The following is a 21,952-nucleotide window of genomic DNA, read 5'->3' on the forward strand; positions in this document are numbered from 1 at the left end:
CCTTATTAATACCGTATGTGTCCTCTATGACTTCCTTTGTATCGGAAAGAAAGGCTGAACACTATTGGTTGTAGCCAAACTGACACTCAAAAAATGACTGGCCAATGAAGAAGCATCCTCCACACCTCCCACTAAAGCCCGCCCACAGCTGTGGGGTCAAAAGTGCAAACGAAGAACCGGTATTTCAATCAACAACAAAAACAAAGGAACTGGAAGAAAAGGGTGCAGAGAGGCGGGTGCACCAATGACTAGTGATTTAACTTGGATTTGACCTTTTGACTCGACGTGACTTGATCCCAAGCCCAGATACTAAAAATGACGCTATTAAAGAAGTATGCAGCGCATCAACTCTTCATTTAAAAGATTCCAGTTTGAATCGGACTGCAGCCAATCAAATTGTGCCAGCTGAGACAAAGTTGTGCGTGGCAGTGACGAGCAAAGTCTGCGGGTGGATTCGGTTGGAGCCCTTGGAAAGATGATACCCCAAATTATTATTTTCGGATATACAGACTATGACTTATCAACAAAAAAAACGATTGCTACTTGCAAAACACGCGGGAAGGAAATTACAGACGGAGGCGCAACATCTTCCAACTTTGTTCGACATTTGAAGCTGCACTAAGAACGGTAAATTGTGGCTAATCTAGCCAACAGCTATATAATTTAATATCTTTGCTAGTATAGCATGTAGGCTAACGTAACGTTAAATCAATGAGCCTCCACACAGACAGTCAGTGCGGGTACGTGAACATTGCACCCAAGATTGAGTTACAACTGGCTAGGCAGTTGGGCTTTGAAGCCTAAATCCTGCCGGATGTTAATGCTGTTCCTAAAACCATTGACATATGTTAGCCTACTGTAACGAGAGAGAGTTGTTCGATTGATTGTGCCCCATAGCAACTATTTCCATGGAAATATGAAGTTTATTTGGAAAGTAAAACATGTATTTTTAAAAGCATTCATGATTTGTGTAAATGTTATATTCTAACTATTACTCTTGTTAAAAAATATGAAATGGTATTTTTGGTGAAGAGCACATTATGACTTGTTTAGGATTCAGAACTCAAAGGACTTGAGATTTGTCGGTCTTGACTTGAGTGCTAAGACTTGTAAAGCAATGACTTGGTCCCACCTAACCATGGAAAGTCCCTGAAAAACAAAAATGAAAGCCTTGGAGTTGAGGTTAGGGAAGTCCCAAGGATTCCAGATTCCATGGTTATTGCTAAATCCCCCATAAACAAAAGTTAGTCTGAGTTCATACTGCAATTGGATTATATTATACCTGGGTTTATCTCTGTGAGAAGTGATGGAATAGATTGTTTGGGTGGTAGGTGTGCTACATTTATCAAAGGTGTAGCACATAGAGTGATTAATGGTTCCAAAGAACATGAATGCATGAATCCAGTTCAGGTTATAAAGAGAAAGTGTGGAGATTAATGCACATAACAGCTTGTGGGGCAGCAATAGCACAGGTTTAGCAGTTTAAGATTTTTTGGAGCGGAGGGGACTAGTTTGTATAAATGATGATCGGGGGACAAAGGTAAATGTAACTAGAGGTACATCGTCATGTTCATATCTTATATTGGTGTCCTCCATTGCTGGTATATGTGAGTGGGATGTGATGAAATAATCCACAATAGACAGTGATCACTTCCCAGTCATGTGCAACATAAGTCTTAACATATGTTTTCAGAAAAGGGAAATGGTTTCAAATTGGTGCTTTGACAAAGCAAACTGTGACCTTTTTTACACTGTGTGAAAAGGAGTCATAAAATGTCATTTGAAGGTTCGGTAGTAGACTGTGCTGCATCTGTAAATTCAGTCATATTGGATGCTGGGGATGGGATGGTAGATGTAAAATAGTTCCTTGGTGGACTGAAGCATGTACTAAGGCCATCAATAATCGTGATAATGCTTTTAAAACTTTGAAGAATTGATAGTCTTTCAGAGAGAGAGCGATTTGGCTTGGAAAGTCATTAAGAATGGCAAAGAAAGGTGTATGGCGGGAATTCTGTTCTTCAATAGCTTCGATACTCAACTGGTGATCCAGAACAGGGTAAATACGGACCACAGGTTACTACTCCAATAAATTACATTATCCAGCCGAACCTTTGCCTCCTAGGAAATGTTTGTGACCGGACCTTCTCAAATTGTACTTGAGTACCCCTGTTCTATAGTAAGGGAAACAACTGGGGGATGTGTGGAAAAGGTTAAAGTGGATGATGGGGAAAGGAAAGACAGAACAGATATCTGTGTTATATGAGGAAGATGTTAAGGCTGTTTCAAACAGAAAAAGCAGACAGTCTGGGAAGAGCTTTTTCAGCAGTGCATGAAGTTGACAATCTAAGTGATGAATGTAAAAGATAAGCTAAGAATGCATGAAGATGTACACTATAAGAAGTAGAGGTCGACCGATTAATCGGAATGGCCGATTTCAAGTTTTCATAATAATTGGAAATCGGTATTTTTAGGTGACGATTTTGTCGATATTTTATTTAAAATAAAATTATACCTTTTTATTTAACTAGGAAATTCAGTTAAGAACACATTCTTATTTTCAATGAGGCCTAGGAACGGTGGGTTAACTGCCTTGTTCAGGGGCAGGAAGACAGATTTTCACCTTGTCATCTCGGGGTATCCAATCTTGCAACCTTATAGTTAACTAGTTCAATGCTCGTAACCACCTGATTACATTGCACTCCACGAGGAGCCTGCCTGTTACGTGAACGCAGTAGAAGCCAAGGTAAGTTGCTAGCTAGCATTAAACTTGTAAAAAAAACAATCAATCTTTGACCACACTGTGTCCTTATATTGGACGCCGTGGGGGCGGCAAGTAGCTTAGTGGGTAGAGCGTTGGACTAGTAACCAGCAGGTAGCCTAGTGGGTAGAGCGTTGGACTTGTAACCGGAAGGTTGCAAGATCGAATCCACAAGGTAAAAATCTGTCATTCTGCCCCTGAACAAGGCAGTTAACCCACGAGGCCGTCATTGAAAATGTACAACGGTGGTGTCATGCTGGACGATAAATGTATGCCCTTCTGTTAAAAAATAAGAATTTGTTCTGAACTGACTTGCCTAGTTAAGTAAAATATTGGTGAGTAAAAAAATCAACCCTTTTAACAGCATGACACCACCGTTGTACTACAAATCACTGTGTAATACAAGGCATTTGGTTGCTTGGCAATGGGAGACAGCACTTTTAGGTTTTAATATGTTGGTTCCAATAACACAAAAAAATGTAACTGCTATATATGATAAAATTCCATTGAACCAAAAATAATCATTTCTAATTTAACGTTTGTTAAATAGTGTACGGAAAATATTTTAATATTGTATGATATTAAACTTTTCCAATTTTATTTGTGTGACTCAAGGTCTACATGAGGATTGACGACAACCGGGGATGTTCTTAGTTCAAATCTAAGATTCCAGGGTGGTGGACCTTCTTCCACTGAGATGTTGAGGATTGGAGAACCATGGCTCAGTTTCAAAGCTTGATATGGATAGTAAGTTAAACATTTGGGTTTTGTAAGCTTAGTAGCTTGGCATCATTTCACGCTACAGCAGTAAATGAAACCAGATAGTATGCTCAGTGTACACCAATGATGTGCATTCAGAAAGTTCAGACCCCTTCAGTGCCATTTTTTTCCCCCGTTACAGCCTTATTCTAAAATGGATTAAATCAATATTTTTCCTCATCAATCTACACATAATACCCCATAATGACAAAGTGAAAAAATATACCTTATTTACATAAGTATTCAGATCCTTTGCTATGAGACTAGAAATTGAGCTCAGGTGCATCCTGTTTCCATTGATCATCCTTGAAATGTTTTTATAACTTGATTGGAGTCCACCTGTGGTGAATTCAATTGATTGGACATGATTTGGAAAGGCACACACACCTGTGTATATAAGGTCCCACAGTTGACAGTGCATATCAGAGCAGAAACGAAGCCATGAGGTTGAGAGAATTGTCCATAGAGCTCTAAGACAGGATTGTGTCGAGGCACAGATCTGGGGAAGGGTACCAAAAAATGTCTGCAGCATTGAAGGTCCCCAAGAACACAGTGGCCTCCGACATTCTTAAATGGAAGAAGTTTGGAACCACCAAGACCCTTCCTAGAGCTAGCTGCCCGGCAAAACGGAGCAATCGGGGGAGAAGGGCCTTGGTCAGGGAGGTGACCAAGAATCTGATGGTCACTTTGACAGAGCTCCAGAGTTCCTCTGTGGAGATGGGAGAACCTTCCAAAAGGAAAACCACCTCTGCAGCACTCCACCAATCAGGCCTTTATGGTAGAGTGGCCAGACGGAAGCCACTCCTCAGTAAAAGGCCGATGACAGCTCGCCTCGAGTTTGCCAAAAGGCACCTAAAGAACTTTCGGACCATGAGAAACAAGATTCTCTGGTCTGATGAAACCAAGATAGAACTCTTTGGCCTGAATGCTAGGCATCATGTCTGGAGGAAACCCGGCACCATCCCTACGGTGAAGCATGGTGGCGGCAGCATCATGCTGTGGGGATGTTTTTCAGTGGCAGGGATTGGGAGACTAGTCAGGATCGATGGAAAGATGAACGCGGGAAAATACAGAGATCCTTGATGAAAACCTGCTCAGGACCTAAAACTGGGGTGATGGTTCACCTTCCAACAGAACAACGACCTTAAGCTCACAGCCAAGACAATGCAGGAGTGACTTCGGGACAGGTCTCTAAATATCCTTATGTGGCCCAGCCAAGATCCCGATCAAACATCTCTGGAAAGACCTGAAAATAGCTGTGCAGCGGCGCTCCCCATCCAACCTGACAGAGCTTGAGAGGATCTGCAGAGAAGAATATGAGAAACTCCCCAAATGCAGGTGTGCCAAGCTTGTAACGTCATACCCAAGAAGATTTAAGGTCTCAATCACTACCGAATGTGCTTCAGCAAAGTACTAAGTAAAGGGTCTGAATACTTATGTGAATGTGATCAGTTTATTGTTATTTTTTAAATTTGATTCTTAAACTTGAAAAACAATAATCCTGTGTTCGCTTTCACGTTATGGGGTGTTGTGTTGAGGGGTAAAAAACAATTTAATACATTTTAGAATAAGGCTGTAACATAGCAAAATTTGGAAAAAGTCAAGGGGTCTGAATACTCTCTGAATGCACTGTATATTGGAAGCAGTTCTCCATAGGAATGAAAATGTTCCATTCAATAAAATGTTTCAAGGATGAAATTACTTGTATTTGAGTATTTATTTGTCGAAGTGGGGACAGTAACATTACTACAAAAAAAAATAGTTTAATTAAAAACTTTTAACATAAAATAATTCATAAATATGCATTTAGGCGTCTGTAATAGAATATAGGCTACTTATCAAAAACGAATGTAGACATTAATACATGCATTTCTATAATTTCTAAATCTTTACCAAGATGGCTGCATGGAGCTCAATTCGGCGTCTGTCAGTCATCCTGGGTTTATTCACATTTTCTGTGTCAAATTCTAGTTTTGAAAATGGTTTGCTCTTTGAACATTGGCTTTGCAAAAACAAATTATTATATTTACTCTTTGAAAAAAAATCCATCTGAGTAAGTAAATTTCACTGACATTTATTAATCAAAACATGGAAATGTTAACTATGCTTTCTCTCTATTTGGAACTGTCCATCTGAACTCTCCTCCTGTCACATCTCTTCCCTAACCACAAACTCTCTTCAACACTGCGTTTGTCAATGTGACCCCCCCCCACACCCTATTTTTCAACCGTGGTAATGTGTTCATTTTCTCTATTTACAGATGAACCTAGCTATCATTTTGACACTTCTAACCATTCAGCGCTCTATTGCATGTGGTAGAGCAGAGTACAGAACAGGTGATGAATGCTGTCCTATGTGTTCACCAGGTAAGGACCAGCTCTGTATACTATATGGATTATTATGAAGAAAATACATTCCAATACTAATCAATCCATGACACTGACCTTCTATCCCACAGGAAACCGGGTACATAAACACTGTACAGAATTTACAAGTACTTCCTGTGTCCCCTGTACCGACTCCACTTTCCTTGATGAACCCAATGGTCTTACAGCATGCATACTGTGTACAAACTGTGACCCTGGCTTTGGTTTGAAGGTAAAGTGGTCATGTAGACCTTCATCAGACACTGTCTGTGGGACACTGGAGGGGTTCTACTGTCTAGACCCAACTAAGGAGGGTTGTAGAGCAGCCCAGAGACACAGCAGCTGTAAACCTGGTCAATACATCAACCACACAGGTTGGTCTTCTTGCAAATCTTCCATTGACATCAGTACATGATTTATGCAGTCGTGAGTTAAGCACATCAAGTTATGATCCTTAATGAATTTCACCCTGTGTTGGTGCAGGAACAATATCTACAGATACTGTGTGTTCTGACTGTACTGGTGACACCTATTCAAATGGATCATTTACATCCTGCCAGCCACACACACAGTAAGTGTGGCTCATGAATAATGATATTTTCCTTCAAAATAAAAACTATATACTGCAATATGCAAACAGTTTTCATAATGTAAAACTGAAAGTTGGATGACTAAATTGTTGATTTACCAGTGGTCTATTTCTTATATTATAGATGCGATGTCTTGAAGCTTCAGCAAATTAAACCTGGAACTCATTGGTCCGACTCTGAATGTGGACCACAGACCTCCCCTCCCAAAGCAATAATATCTGCTGTGGTGGTGGTGGTACTAGCTGTGATATCAGCAGTGACGGCAGTAGCTATTAGAATAAAAATAAAAGGTTCTATATCTGGTGAGAATATTTTGGGGAATTGTACAGTTAAATTTGTTTTAATTGCCCAGATGAACAAGTGAAAAACATCCAACACTGAATCAAATCACATTTTATTTGTCGAATACAACAGGTAGACTTTACCGCTTGCTTACGGGCCCTTCCAAACGATGCAGTTAAAAAATAAATACAAAATAGTAACGCGATGATTCAAAGAAAATACACAAGAATGGAGCTACATACAGGAAGTACAAGTAATATATCACACAAGAATGGAGCTACATACAGGAAGTACAAGTAATATATCACACAAGAATGGTGCTACATACAGGAAGTACCAGTACAAGATTAATAAAATGAAATGCACAATAATGTTCTGAATATCATGACAACACCCCTGTCAAACAGTATGTTATTGAGTTCCAAATGAGTTTCTGTCTCAATGTTGATTCTTGTACTTTTCCAGAGAGGACTTTTCCAGAAACACAAAGCCCTACAGAGGTATGTTAATGTATAATCCCCCAATACCTACTTAATACAGCAGTATTTTCTATCGTACTCAATGTGGTAAGGAGATGGCTGACAGGAATGTCTATTACCTCAAAGGTTGCACTTTTTAAAGTTGTATTGAGTTGAGGTTTCCTTTTACTAGGTATCAGACAGAGAGGGGACGTCAATGCTGTTTGTGGGAACAAGAACAGGTAAGGTAGCCTGTAACATCAGAATGGTACAGTATACTTTACTATTTCAGCCAGATTTGAACTAAAACTTCTTCTTATGAATATTATACAGATTCAAGCATCCAGGACATTCATCAGAACAATCCAGTCTAATGTGTGGTTCATTTGCTTGAAAACTAGACTAGGCAGTAGGGCCCAATTTCTGTCCACTACATGGTGAATGTGATCTAGACTCTGTTTTTAAATAAAAGTTGGAGGCTGGCACATTTGTTTTGTGGTGTAAAGATTAAAAAGGCCATGACCTTGATAGACAGCCTGTCTTCCAATACTGGGGATGAAGATAGAAACCTTAGTAGGAGCCAGGTCTGTTCTGTTCTGGGAAAGGTCAGGTGTGTCCATGATTTCAAATGGTCAGTCCAAGTCAGTTGACGGTAATTGGAATAAAACACAAATGCCAATTTGTAAGACACTGCACCTGGTCTTTGGATGCTGGTGCCAGATACATTGAGCAAATGCCCTTGAACTGAGGAAGTCTACAGATCACAACATCTCCATGGACCTTATGGAACTTGTGATGTACTGTAGATTCTGTTGACACAAACTGTGTAAAGGACATACGAATGACATTTCCTGGACACTGGTATGGGGGAAAAATGGACTCTAGTTGTTGAGTTACCATGGATTTGTATAATCCCACAGAGTAAACATCAAGAGTCAATGGTGCAGTTCTTACGATCCTCCTAAAATATATATTTTATTGTCACACTGGGATACGTGCTGTGAAATGTGTTGTTTTACAGGATCAGCCATAGTAGTACTCTGACCCTGGAACAAATTAGGGTTAAGTGCCTTGCTCAAGAAAACATTGACAGATTCTTCACCTTGATTGTATAGTTATTTGTGTTGTACAGTTCCTTTGTATTTTGTAGGTATTGTTTTATATGATGCACATTATTCATTGTTTTTGATTCCATGGGTTCAGTCTCTTCTATTGAATCCATTTGCTTCTCTGTAAGTCATGGGTTATGCTTGTTTCACCAGCCATCAGTGCTCAGCCTATTGTTGCTGTAAGTGTATTTCTGGTGACTGATCCAATGTCCCCTCTTGGGATTAAGAAATAGAGGATCTGCAATACAATTAAGCCAGCTAACTTTCTTATGTTCAAGTGTCCCAATGACATTAACTACATTGTAAAAATGCTATTGAATAAAGCAAAATGTGAAAACTGCAAGGGTGTTAGTAGGTCTGTTTAGTTCATCTGTATAATGAACCTCCTGGTATTTCACATGTGTATTATTGACTAAATTCCAAAACAATTCTTAATATCTTTAGAGATTCCAAACCAGAAGGATTATATTGACCTTCCTTTAAAAAGTGCATCCTTCCTTGAAGACTCACTGATTGGACAGGTGAATTGGCTCCACATGAGTTTCACCTGTGGAAGGACCTCAAGGAAGGATGGAAGGCAGTGGCGGTCAGTGCCATTTAAGATTAGGGAGGATGGTTTATTTGAATGAGTATAGCCTTATTTATATTACAGCATATTGATGACTGTCATTCATATTCCATTCACCCAGCTCAATGTAACAGGCTAGGTTTAGGCTACTACATAACTAATTATCCTTATACCCATCATGAGATTGCTACAACCTAGCCTACGAATGAAAGTTAAAGTAGGTGCACAAGTTGAGAAATCAAGGTGACAGTGACTCATTCAATACGGCCTTGCACACTGCCTGCATCTATCTGATCTAGGGTGTAATCAATAGTCCAAACAACTGCAAACAAGTTTCTATTGGACAAATTCAAGAATGTTTATCCTCGTTTTGTTCCGTTAGCTGCTGTTTAAGAAATGTTTTTCAACTGAATGACCAGGTTTAAGTGCCTTTGAACGGGGTATGGTAGTAGGTGTCAGGCGCACCGTTTTGTGTCAAGAACTGCAACGCTGCTGTTTTTTTTTTACACTAGTTTCCCTGTATATCAAAAATGGTCCACCACCCAAAGGACATCCAGCCAACTTGACACAACTGTGGGAAGTATTGGAGTCAACATGGGCCAGCAACCCTGTGGAACGCTTTCGACACCTTGTAGAGTCCATGCCCTGACGAATTGAGGCTGTTCTGTACACTCAGTGTATATTTGAGTGCTATGAGCGTGTACAATAATCATGCACTCATACGTGTACTGAACAAGTTGTGACCTTTGTTCATTTGATAAGGTTTAATGGGTATACAGCCATATACTGATTAACCCAGCAGTGCTCTAACTTTAACAGTGGCATCTATCCCTCTGCCTTAAAACACTCGTGGTTGAGTAAAATTTTATCTAAAACTAAACTAAGAAAGTAGAAACTTCAGGTTACAAGACTGTTCAAACTAAAACTGATACCAGAACCTCCCAAGATCTAGAATTAGACTGTTCAAAGTAAAACTGATACCAGAACCTCCCAAGATCTAGAATTAGACTGTTCAAAGTAAAACTGATACCAGAACCTCCCAAGATCTAGAATTAGACTGTTCAAAGTAAAACTGATACCAGAACCTCCCAAGATCTAGAATTAGACTGTTCAAACTAAAACTGATACCAGAACCAACAGACCACAACACACATCTAGAACTAAATATAAAACCTGTGAAACTGGAAAAAAACGAATGAAAAGCCAAAATTGTAAAGAAAATAAATACTTAAAATGAGGAGCTGAAATAACCTTGGTCATCTCAGTGTTCTGTGTGTTTCTTTGTATTGAAGGCTGAGTTGATAGATTCCTGACCTCCAGACAAACTAAGGGAGTTGGAGAAGGAGGTGCAGGAGAAGAGCCAGTAGATAGCCATGCTAGAAGAGGAGCTCCACAGGCTGAGAGAGGCCATGCTCTGAGTGGGGTCCTGACGTTATGTTATCTTGTATAAGACCTAAAAACAAATCTTATCTTGCATGGTGGCCTTGTCTGTGTTTTGGAACATGGCCACAAACACAGCTCTTCCAGTGTGATTATGCCTCTATCTGCTTCAGTCGTTTTTTTGTCATTTGTGAGAAGTCTTGCAGAGCTTTTAATGAAACCTAAAAGAATGTTGTGTAAAAGAACAGTGACACAGAGCTGTCTTCAACACTGACTTGTAAAGGAATTCATTCAGCAATCATGATCAAAAACAGATCAAAATGAAAGACCTTTTAGATGTACAGTATGGAGGCTCAGAATCCCTGCTTCAATGAGAGAACCTGAACGTGGTTGAGTCAAGTGGAGCAAGTCATAACCTCACAACTAATCCTGTATTGTTTTTATTTTTTTACCCCCTTTTCTCCCCAATTTCGTGGTATCCAATTGTTAGTAGCTACTATCTTGTCTCATCGCTACAACTCCCGTATGGGCTCAAGAGAGACGAAGGTTGAAAGACATGCGTCCTACGAAACACAACCCAACCAAGCCGCACTGCTTAACACAGTGAGCATCCAACCCGGAAGCCAGCCGCACCAATGTGTCGGAGGAAACACTGTGCACCTGGCGACCTTGGTTAGCGCGCACTGCGCCCGGCCCGCCACAGGAGTCGCTGGTGCGCGATGAGCTTCTGCTCATTGGTTGACACTGTCCATGTCACCATGTCATGACATGCTAGAATATAATATATAATCTGTTTTGATGAGTCTGCACACTAGTTAGTCCATTGTTAATTACTTGTTAGATATTACTGCATGGTCGGAACTAGAAGCACAAGCATTTCGCTACACTTGCATAAACATCTGCTGACCATGTGTATGTGATCAATAAATTTGATTTTAACAAAAGCCATGTTTATTATTTGACAGAGCATACTGTGCTTTCAGAAAGTATTCACAACTCTTGAATTTTAAGCCTGAATTTGAAATGGATTAAATATTTTCTTCCCCATCACCCATCTATACACAATACCCCATAAAGAGAAAGTGAAAACATGTTTTTTCTCATTTTTGCAAAATTTATTAAATTAAATATAGAACTATCTTAATACTTTGTAGAAGGGTCTTTCTATAGATAATGGGGCCAATGTGTGACATTGGCTTCGGTTTCTTCTGCAGGACCTCAATTAGGATGTAGACTTCAAGGCCTTCATGCAGCTGCTGAAGCATCGCCGTACGTTTTGTGGTTGCATGTAGCAAAATGTCTCTTTACAAAAGGAAACGGATAGAGACATGGACATTCATTGAGATTAGCATATCTTACTGCAGAAACCTTGGTGCTCTTGTATGAATGGTCATGATAATGTACTCGAAAAATGAATTAGTTTGAAACATATTAAATGAAATCAGTTGACACAAATTGTGGGTTGTTGCAATATAAGAATGGAATTTAAAACGTAATTTCAACTCAGATCAAATGTATCAACCCATGAAGGCTAATGGGTGCTTTGTTAAATAAGAAAACATTTCACATACCTTATCATGCTCTCCTTGTGATCCAAGTTGATGGGGCCTGTGAAGCCACAGTTGAGGATTCCTTCAGTGTAGGGTGCCAGGTCAAAGGCATCTTTGATCTGAAAGCACATTTTATTTTTCAAACACAACTAATTGCTGAAAGATTGAGAAGAATATGCTTTCAATTTCATCAACACACTGTTTTGATTAATGGGGACAACTCTGTGTCATGTACACTACCCTTTGTTAGGTCCTTCAGGGTCCCGGTCAACAGATAGTAGTAAAACCACTCCTGCATAAATCATGGAGACGGTCCACCTTGTGCAAGACTCACTGCAAATATTTCACCTGCCACTCTGGATATAAGAGAAGTTGAAATAAGAAAATGTTCCTTCATAGTATTTTTTTTTCCCACCTAGAAACGTATGTGTTTTACAGAATTGTACATGTGCCTAACACTTTTGTACAGTACTGTATGTACATACAGGTGACTATATATATCGACTATGAAACAAATAGGACATGGCCTGCTTATGAGTTGCCATGAAAGAAAGTTAGATGAATTCAACCGAAAATTGTGAAAACAGGCGATCATAGCTAAATGCTTTTGCTTAGCTTGAGAATAATAATTGCATGATTTATCATTCTGCAGTATGCATGTAATATAGTATATTATGTTATGAACTGACACTGAATCGTAGGAGCTAACTACCAGGGATGCAAACTGCTGAGGGCCCAAAATGTGAACACTTTTTTGTTGTTGCACTGAAACATGCCGGGAGAAATGGAGGTCTTAACTAATTAAACAACAAAGAATATGATCTACATGATCAGTGTGTGTAAAATAAAAAGTGGTTCATGTGAATCTAACTCACAGCTAAAAAATGTAAAGAAAGCAATCCAATGTTATTTGTTGCCTTGACTTTACTGCAAATGACCCTCAAGTCTTGGAAAAAAAACACAATACAATAATATTGCACTTGGGGAAAAAAACATAAAAAGTAGAAATATAATGAAATAAACAGGCACTCTATTTTTGCTCTATTATAGTGGCCACTATAGACATCGATCAAGGGCACAAGGCTACATGTGTGCAAAAATAACATTCACCGAGTAAAAGAAAATAAGTATAATCCCCCTCACTCACACACAAGTGTTACTGTCAAGTTCAACAAAACAAAAACTATATCTTTGGGCTACACTGAACATTATTACATTGTACACTTTATGCCTGTGGACATCTGTTCTACAATGTGCCAGAAAAAAAGTGAGAAAGATGGAAGTGTGTGGTGTTCCTTTCACCTCTATAGTGGCATCCAGTATAAGCCAGGCCCAGCTCCTGCTACACTTGATCCCTGAATCCACTTGCTTATCAAGCAAAGCCTCATTTTCACCTAATTGTCTCATTCTGAAAATTAACCACAAACTACAGAGGGAAAACATTAGTTAACAGATAGTGGTTATTTCGTTAGCTAGTTAATGTTTTACACAGATTGCCAGGGTTATAACTTGAGGAATGGCAATGTGTCGAATAACAAAACCGCGAATTTCGCAGAAAGGTGACTAGTTTGCATCACTGAACTACTAGCCATGTAGAGGTTGGACGGAAGACCGCCCAGTGCTGCTTACCTGAGACGCCATCACCACACAGTCCTTATTGATACTGACCTGACCAATGGAAAAGCATCCTCCACACCTCCCACTAAAGCCCGCCCACAGCTGTGGGGTCAAAAGTGCAAACGAGGAACTGGTGTTTCAATCAACAACAAAAAGGTTTCAAAAGCAAAAATAAAGAGGAACTGCAAGCAAAGAGAGCAGTCTAGCCAAAATGGAGGGTGGTTGATTGCGAAATTAAATTGGAGTTTAGTTTTCAAATACATTTTTTGTTCCTCAAATATTTTTTGGGAATGATCAAAAATATTTGATTGCACATTTGTACATTTTTTTTAAACTTTGAAGCCCCGTTTTTGCTTTCAAAACAATTATTTTTGATTGAAAAGAAAAACGTTTTGCTCTCGACAAAAATAAAAATGTAAACACATAGCTTGTGCCCATAGAAATAGACGGGGCGCGGGATGTTCCACAATGCTGGAAAGGGGGTCAGAGTTAAAAAGTTTGGGAACACCTGGTGCAGAGACCATTGTACCATCTAAACCGCTGTGAAATATCTTCTCCATAAGCGAAAACATTGTATTTTCAAAACTGAAAGTTAAAGACGCAAAACATTTACTTAAACAAGGGAAGCATAGAAATAGTGAACATACTGTATAACAGATCTCCCGCTTAACTCACATTTCTATGTGAATTTGGTCCGGTCACACAAAAAAAGTGATTTATTGCAGCTTTAAGGTTAGATACGATTGGGGTTGAGGGTAGTGACATCCCCAGGATGCTGGATAGTACTTAGCATGGAAAGTCCCTCAGAAACAAAAATGAAAGCTTTGGAGTTGAGGGTAGTGACGTCCCAAGGATCCCAGATTCCATTGTTATTGCTAAGTCCCTCATAAACACAAATTAGTCTGAGTTCATATGGCAATTGGATTATTTTATACCTGGGTTTATCTCTGTGAGAAGTGATAGAATAGAGAGTTTGGGTGGTAGGTGTGCTACATCTATCAAAGAAGGTATAGCACAGAGAGATGAATAGTTCCAAAGAACATAAATGGGTGGCAGTGGAAAAGGGAGTAGTATTTCCAAAATGGAAATAAAAGACGTCAAACATTTATTTAAACATGAGAAGCATAGAAACAGTGAACATACTCTGTATAACAGATCTACCGCTTCTTCGACTTGCTTTAAATGAGAATGGCAGATCTATAACTAAAATGTATACGCACATTTGGTCTGTTCGTCCAAAAGGTACATACTGCAGCTTTAAGGGTTAGGGACGTCCCAAGGATTCCAGATAGCGCAAAGGCTGGAAAGTATCTCGTTCATAAACGAAAGTGTAAACTACTCAGAGTGAATCGAACAGGTAAGACTCCTCTGTTACGTGTGTAAGAAAAGTGTATTCAATATTGATTAAATATGTATAATATCGTATTTTGAAATATGATTTTCGTATTCGAAATGAACTGTTAGCTAAAGTGTTATTTTACGTTAGTTAGTGCTAGCCCTAAAGGACACGACGCTGTCCAGCCAAGACAATAAAAGACAAACGCCTAGAGGCTGGTCAGCGTTGTTTTAGCTAGACACAGGCTTAAAGGGTAACATTAAGTAGCATAACCGTTACAACATGTAACATATGGCTTTGCATTAGTATAACTTACGCATCAAAACTCCCAAAGCAAAGTGACACCTCACTTTTATATTTTGAGTTATTACATAAATCCGATAAGAATTCCCGAAGGTGCAATTTCGAAGTTGGGTAGGACGTCTTCAGTTTTCCTTGTCAGGTATTGCATAAAAATGTGTAACTTGTCAGAAATGTCCAGATCAACTAGCCATTTCGGCAAACATTTTAGCTAGGTTTTGTAGCCCATAGATTTTGTGGTAATGTTTGAGACACTCAAAGATTACATGAATACACATTAGACATTGCAAAATGACGTTTTAAAATCTTCTCTGCACCCCGTGACAAATGTGTAGAATTGCAGGAAATATGCATAAATCTGCTAAATTATCGACACCAACAAGAGAGGTATGAACAGTTTGTGCCATGAACAGTGCTTTGTGCCCACAATGTTCCCCAGTGCTGGAAGGGGGGCCTGAGTGAAACAGTTTGGGAACCCCTGCTGTAGAGAGTCATTGTACCATTTAAATCACGGTGGCATGCTCTACATGACCAAAATTATGTGGACACCTGCTTGTCGATCATCTTGTTTCAAACTCATGTGCATTAATATGGAGTTGGTCCCCCCCTTTGCTGCTATAACAGCCTCCACTCTTCTGGGAAGGCTTTCCACTAGATGTTGGAACATTGCTGCAGGGACTTGCACTGATGTTGGGTGATTAGGATTGGCTTGCAGTCAGCGTTCCAATTCATCCCAAAGGTGTTCAATGGGGTGGGGTTGAGGTCAGTGCTCTGTGCAGGCCAGTCAAGTTCTTCCACACCGATCTCGACAAAACATTTCTGTACGGACCTCGCTTTATCCACAGGGGCATTTGTCATGCTGAAACAGGAAAGGGCCTTCCCCAAACTGTTGCTACAAAGTTGGAAGCACAGAATTGTCTAGACTGTCATTGTATGCTGTAGCATTAATATTTCCTTTCACTGGAACTAAGTAAAAAAACAGCCCCAGGCCATTATTCCTCCTCCACCAAACTTTACATTTGGGACTATGCATTGGGGCAGGTAGCGTTCTCCTGTCATCCACCAAACCTAGATTTGTCCGTCGGGACTGCCAGATGGTGAAGCTTGATTAATAACTCCAGAGAACGCATTTCCACTGCTCCAGAGTCCAACGTGTTGCGCATGGTGTTCTTAGGCTGGTGCTCGGCCATGGAAACCCATTTCGTGAACCTCCCAACAAACAGTTATTGTACTGAAGTTGCTTCCAGAGGCAGTTTGGAACTCGTTAGTGAGTGTTGCAACCGAGGACAGATTCAGCACGCGACAGTACTTTTCTGTGAGCTTGTGTGGCCTACCACTTCGCAGCTGAGCTGTTGTTGCTCCTAGATATTTCCACTTTATTTTGAAATGTAAAGATTAACTAAATAGTCTTCCTCTCTTCACATTAATGGCAAATGATTGCATCTTGTTATTAACCTGTTTATTGTTATGAATAAGCCTCTCCATCATATCCCCCACTTGTACAAAGTACTAGTCTACTTGCCTGTTTTCAATGCTAAACTTCAACCACTAGAAACTGTGTGTAAAGGTTTTCCTCCTCTTCGTCTGAAGAGGTGTAGCAATGATCGGACCAAGATGCGGCGTGGTAAGTGTCCATGGTTGTTTATTTAAAAACATGAACTGAACACTCAATGAATACAAAACAATAAACGTGAACAAAACCGAAACAGTACCGTGTGGCGAACAGACACGGAAACAATCACCCACCAACACACAGTGAAACCCAGGCTACCTAAGTATGATTCTCAATCAGAGACAACTAATGACACCTGCCTCTGATTGAGAACCATACTAGGCCGAAACATAGAAATTCCCAAAACCTAGAAAAACAAACATAGACAACCCACCCAACTCACGCCCTGACCATACTAAATAAATACAAAACAAAGGAAATTAAGGTCAGAACGTGACAGTACCCCCCCCCCAAAGGTGCGGACTCCGGCCGCAAAACCTTGACCTATAGGGGAGGGTCTGGGTGGGCGTCTGTCCGCGGTGGCGGTTCTGGCGCGGGACGCGGACCCCACTTCAACATTGTCTTAGTCCGCCTTATTGTCTGCCTCCGTGGCTTTCTCACCATGGCCACCCCTCTCAATGACCCCACTGGACAGAGGGGCAGCTCGGGACAGAGGGGCAGGAGCTCGGGACAGAGGGACAGGAGCTCGGGACAGAGGGACAGGAGCTCGGGACAGAGGGACAGGAGCTCGGGACAGAGGGACAGGAGCTCGGGACAGAGGGACAGGAGCTCGGGACAGAGGGACAGGAGCTCGGGACAGAGGGACAGGAGCTCGGGACAGAGGGACAGGAGCTCGGGACAGAGGGACAGGGGCTCTGGCGCCTCTGGGCTGAGGGGCTCTGGCGCCTCTGGGCTGAGGGGCTCTGGGGCCTCTGGGCTGAGGGGCTCCGGCAGCGGCGCCGGACAGGCGGGAGGCTCCGGCAGCGGCGCCGGACAGGCGGGACGCTCCGGCAGGAGGCTCCGGCAGCGGCGCCGGACAGGCGGGAGGCTCCAGCAGCGGCGCCGGACAGGCGGGACCACCTGCAGGGAGGAGACAGAGAGACAGCCTGGTGCGTGGGGCTGCCACAGGAACCACCAGGCTGGGGAGACCTTCAGGAGGCTTGGTGTTAGGAGGAGCCTGAAAGACTGGGCTGTGGGGGAGCACTGGAGCTCTGGTGCGCAACCTTGGCACCACTTCCCCAGGCTGGACAACTACTCTAGCCCGGACCCTCCAGAGTGCAGGCACAGGTTGAACCGGGCTGTGGGTAAGCACGGGAGATCTAGTGCTTACTACACGCACCTCTCCCTTTGGCTCCACTCCCACATTTGCCCGGCACGAGCGGAGCGCAGGCAGAGGACGCACTGCACCCTCCCAGCGCCCCGGAGACACAGCACGCAGAGCCGGCGCAGGATAACCTGGACCAAAACTGCGTACCGGCGACCAGACCCGCTGAGCAGGCACCATACGCCCTGGCTCAATGCCCACACTCGCATGGCACTCAATGCCCACACTCGCATGGCACTCTCGGGGGGCTGCCCTATAGCGCACCGGGCTATGGGCACACACTGGCGACACCGTGCGCTTAACCGCATAACACGGTGCCTGACTGTAATGCGCTGCTTATCATAAGCACGAGGAGTGAGCTCAGGTCTGCTACCTGGCTTAGTACCACACCTCGTGTGCCTCCCCCCAAAAATAATTTGGGGCTGCCTCTCGTACTGGCTTCGCCAACCTCATTCTCCTGTAGCCTTCCTTGCACTGCTCCATCGAATCCCAGGCGGGCTCCGGCACTCTCCCTGGGTCGACCGCCCACCTGTCTATCTCCTCCCAAGTCGTGTAGTCCAGATTCTGCTCTGATGCTGGCCGCTGTTGTTGCTGCTGCTGCTGCTGTCGTCGCTGCGGTTTTTTACCACGCCGCTCAGCTTTCGCTGCCTCCAGCTCTGCTTTAGGGCGGCGATTTTCCCCAGCCTGTGCCCAGGGTCCCTCTCTGTTCAGTATCTGCTCCCATGTCCAGGAGTCCTGTGATGCTGGCCGCTGTTGCTGCTGCTGCTGCTGTCGTCGCTGCGGTTTTTTACCACGCCGCTCGGTCCTTGGTGGGTGGGTGATTCTGTAAAGGTTTTCCTCCTCTTCGTCTGAAGAGGAGGTGTAGCAAGGATCGGACCAAGATGCGGCGTGGTAAGTGTCCATGGTTGTTTATTTAAAAACATGAACTGAACACTCAATGAATACAAAACAATAAACGTGAACAAAACCGAAACAGTACCGTGTGGCGAACAAACACAGACACGGAAACAATCACCCACCAACACACAGTGAAACCCAGGCTACCTAAGTATGATTCTCAATCAGAGACAACTAATGACACCTGCCTCTGATTGAGAACCATACTAGGCCGAAACATAGAAATTCCCAAAACCTAGAAAAACAAACATAGACAACCCACCCAACTCACGCCCTGACCATACTAAATAAATACAAAACAAAGGAAATTAAGGTCAGAACGTGACACTGTGCATAAGCACGGTCTAAAGTTTGCGGGAAGGTGAACATATTTTCATGTCAAGTTCAGTTTTTATAAATGCCAACTTCTGCTTGAAAACTGACACACGCATGTTTTAGGGTCCGTTTTAGACATATGCACGGTTTATAAATGAGACCCCAGACCAGGGTTTGAGAAATCAATTAGAGAAGAATTCCTTCTTCGTTGTAAATTATCTCAATCTAAAGGCACAACCTAGATTGGATCGAATGTCTTTAGTTGAACATGTTATTACTCGAACCTAGTGAAAGTGATAAACTGACACGTTTATATTTTTGTCAAAAACTACTTTATATCGAAAGTGTCTTTGATTTGACGGCTTGAACATGCGCAGATCATCTCGAGACGCCAGTTAGACCCGATTTTACGTGTTTCTACGTATGAGTCGCCATGACATCACCTACAAGTGTGATCTAGGATTTCTATTTCTATTGGTGAATCAGTCTTCATACTGTGCTCTTTCGTAGAACTGACATCGCTACATCACCACAAGAGGCCGTCATTATCTAACTATTTGCAAATTTCTCAAAGTTGATCATGAGTTTTTTACAGTTTTTTGTTGTTGCAGTGATTCAATTCAGCAAGACATCATTTACAAATTGAAAGGTTATTATATATTTTTTATGGTTCAGTTTCATTTCATTCACTTGATGGTGGTGACTGATAACTCAAGGGTGGCCAATAAACGTATATTACTATATTATATTTAGTAACAGGGCAGTGTATGCAATATTTATGCAGAATATAATTGAACTATTCTTACTATACAGTACATGTACTAAAATACATGAAGTCCACAGGTCAGTTCATCTCGATACTTCAAAACTCCTAAGAAGTTCACAAATCCAGTGTGTGGGTCTTCCAGTGAGTTGGAGATGATTGAGGAAACATGGCACAGTTTGAAAGCTTCATATGGACTGTAAGTAAAACATTTCTGATTAGCACATTTGTAGCTCGTCTTGTTTAAAAACAAATGATCAATGTAAATATTTATTTTATGTAATAGGAATCAGAGTTATTATTAGCCTACTATATAGTCTTAGTTTCAATTTGACTGAAACCTCATTGAAAAAACATGGAGGAGAGAAGTACATTTATTGACTGAATGTGCAGATAACAGGTTATCTTGGGTTTGCTGTCACATCTTTAAATGTAATGGATGCTGATGGTGGTGATTTATTTCTTCTCTATTTTCAGATACATTTTATACTTCTAAACGTTGACCCCTGTTCCACATATGATCCAGCCATCTATAAAATAGGTGACCGATATTGCAGAATGTGTTTGCCTGGTAAGGACCTTGTGTATTTTTAAGTTAATTATAATAACAACAACAATAATTATGATGATAATAATACCAAAAGGTAATTATTTTCTGGTTCTCTTTTCAACAGGATATCATGTACATAGTCACTGTACTAAATCTACATTCACCTCCTGTGTGCCCTGTATTGACTCCACCTTCCTTGATGAGCCCAGTGATAAAACAACATGCAACAACTGTACCACATGTGATCCAGGTGAGAATTCTGTGTTCTGGGCATAAACACTGAGCTACTTTACTATATCAACTGTTGTTTTAATGAAATACATCAGGCTTTACATTTAGCTTCAAATACCAAGTGATGTGTTTTCTCTCTAGGTTTGGGTTTGATGGTAAAGCAGCCATGTACACCTTCATCAGACACTGTCTGTGGGACACTGGAGGGTTTCTACTGTCTAGACCCAACTAAGGATGGTTGTAGAGCAGCCCAGAGACACAGCAGCTGTCTGCCTGGTCAATACATCAGCCACGCAGGTTGGTCTTCATGTAAATCTTCCTATGACATCAGTGCATGATTTATGCAATCATGAGTTAAGCACATCTCAAGTCAGGATCCTTAATGAGTTTCACCCTGTGTTGGTGCAGGAACAATATCTACAGATACGGTGTGTTCTGACTGTACTGGTGACACCTATTCAAATGGATCATTTACATCCTGCCAGCCACACACACAGTAAGTGTGGTTCATGTACAATGGTTATTTCCCTCAAAATATCATCTAAATACTACAATATTAACATAGAAATGTAAAGCTGAATGTTGGATGACCGCATTGTCAATTTACCAGTGGTCTATTTCTCCTATTATAGATGTGATACCTTGAAGCTTCAGCAAATTAAACCTGGAACTCATTGGTCCGACTCTGAGTGTGGACCACAAATCTCACCTATAGCTACATTAATATTTGCTGTGGTGGTGGGGGTACTCGCTGTGATAGCAGCCGTGACGACGGCAGCTATTATGAAAAGAAGAAGAAAAAAACACCAAAGATCCTTTAACTCGTGAGATTATTTTGTGGGAATTGTACATTTATTGTTTAAGTGAGAAATATCAAATAGCACTAAATCAAATGTGATTTTTTTTTTGTGATTTCCAGGCTCTGATCAGGCCCTACACCCAAACAAGGGCACTGCGTTCATCCACCTCTGGCCTGCTCGCCTCCCTACCACTGAGGAAGTACAGTTCCCGCGCAGCCCAGTCAAAACTGTTCGCTGCTCTGGCCCCCCAATGGTGGAACAAACTCCCTCACGACGCCAGGACAGCGGAGTCAATCACCACCTTCCGGAGACACCTGAAACCCCACCTCTTTCAGGAATACCTAGGATAGGATAAAGTAATCCTTCTCACCCCCCTTAAAAGATTTAGATGCACTATTGTAAAGTGGCTGTTCCACTGGATGTCTTAAGGTGAACGCACCAATTTGTAAGTCGCTCTGGATAAGAGCGTCTGCTAAATGACTTAAATGTAATGTAAATGTAATTTGT

At 41.5% G+C, this 21,952-nt stretch overlaps 2 protein-coding genes and 1 long non-coding RNA gene across 7 annotated transcripts; 2 read left to right on the forward strand and 1 right to left on the reverse strand.

Moving 5' to 3' along the window:
* Positions 1-216: 216 nt before the first annotated feature.
* LOC115126363 (tumor necrosis factor receptor superfamily member 14-like) lies at positions 217-7,422 on the forward strand. 2 transcript variants are annotated; one of them, XM_065020928.1, is made up of 7 exons: positions 217-627; positions 3,374-3,505; positions 5,778-5,883; positions 5,976-6,257; positions 6,367-6,454; positions 6,597-6,775; positions 7,221-7,422. In XM_065020928.1, exons 2-7 carry the CDS (start codon positions 3,476-3,478, stop codon positions 7,262-7,264), a joined length of 729 nt encoding a protein of 242 aa, XP_064877000.1. In that variant the 5' UTR covers positions 217-627; positions 3,374-3,475; the 3' UTR covers positions 7,265-7,422. The 2 variants fall into 2 exon arrangements, with proteins under 2 accessions (XP_064877000.1, XP_064876999.1); XM_065020927.1 differs by having other exon boundaries at positions 6,597-7,292.
* A 3,951-nt stretch (positions 7,423-11,373) lies between these two features.
* On the reverse strand, positions 11,374-14,391 carry LOC135572597 (uncharacterized). The gene is made up of 4 exons (XR_010464438.1): positions 13,123-14,391; positions 12,061-12,176; positions 11,842-11,939; positions 11,374-11,572 (listed from the first exon to the last, which is right to left on the reverse strand). It is a non-coding gene; the product is annotated as an uncharacterized LOC135572597 (long non-coding RNA).
* A 2,411-nt stretch (positions 14,392-16,802) lies between these two features.
* LOC135572596 (tumor necrosis factor receptor superfamily member 5-like) lies at positions 16,803-21,558 on the forward strand. 4 transcript variants are annotated; one of them, XM_065020933.1, is made up of 7 exons: positions 17,603-19,750; positions 19,945-20,063; positions 20,342-20,435; positions 20,539-20,664; positions 20,787-20,942; positions 21,054-21,141; positions 21,278-21,558. In XM_065020933.1, exons 2-7 carry the CDS (start codon positions 20,034-20,036, stop codon positions 21,471-21,473), a joined length of 690 nt encoding a protein of 229 aa, XP_064877005.1. In that variant the 5' UTR covers positions 17,603-19,750; positions 19,945-20,033; the 3' UTR covers positions 21,474-21,558. The 4 variants fall into 4 exon arrangements, with proteins under 4 accessions (XP_064877003.1, XP_064877002.1, XP_064877004.1 ...); XM_065020931.1 differs by lacking the exons at positions 20,342-20,435; positions 20,539-20,664; positions 20,787-20,942; positions 21,054-21,141; positions 21,278-21,558 and having other exon boundaries at positions 16,803-18,780; positions 19,713-19,750; positions 19,945-20,037; XM_065020930.1 differs by lacking the exons at positions 20,342-20,435; positions 20,539-20,664; positions 20,787-20,942; positions 21,054-21,141; positions 21,278-21,558 and having other exon boundaries at positions 16,803-19,750; positions 19,945-20,037.
* The last annotated feature ends 394 nt before the right edge of the window (positions 21,559-21,952 follow it).

This window comes from Oncorhynchus nerka, linkage group LG7, assembly GCF_034236695.1.
Source record: "Oncorhynchus nerka isolate Pitt River linkage group LG7, Oner_Uvic_2.0, whole genome shotgun sequence".
Taxonomy (NCBI): Eukaryota; Metazoa; Chordata; class Actinopteri; order Salmoniformes; family Salmonidae; genus Oncorhynchus; species Oncorhynchus nerka.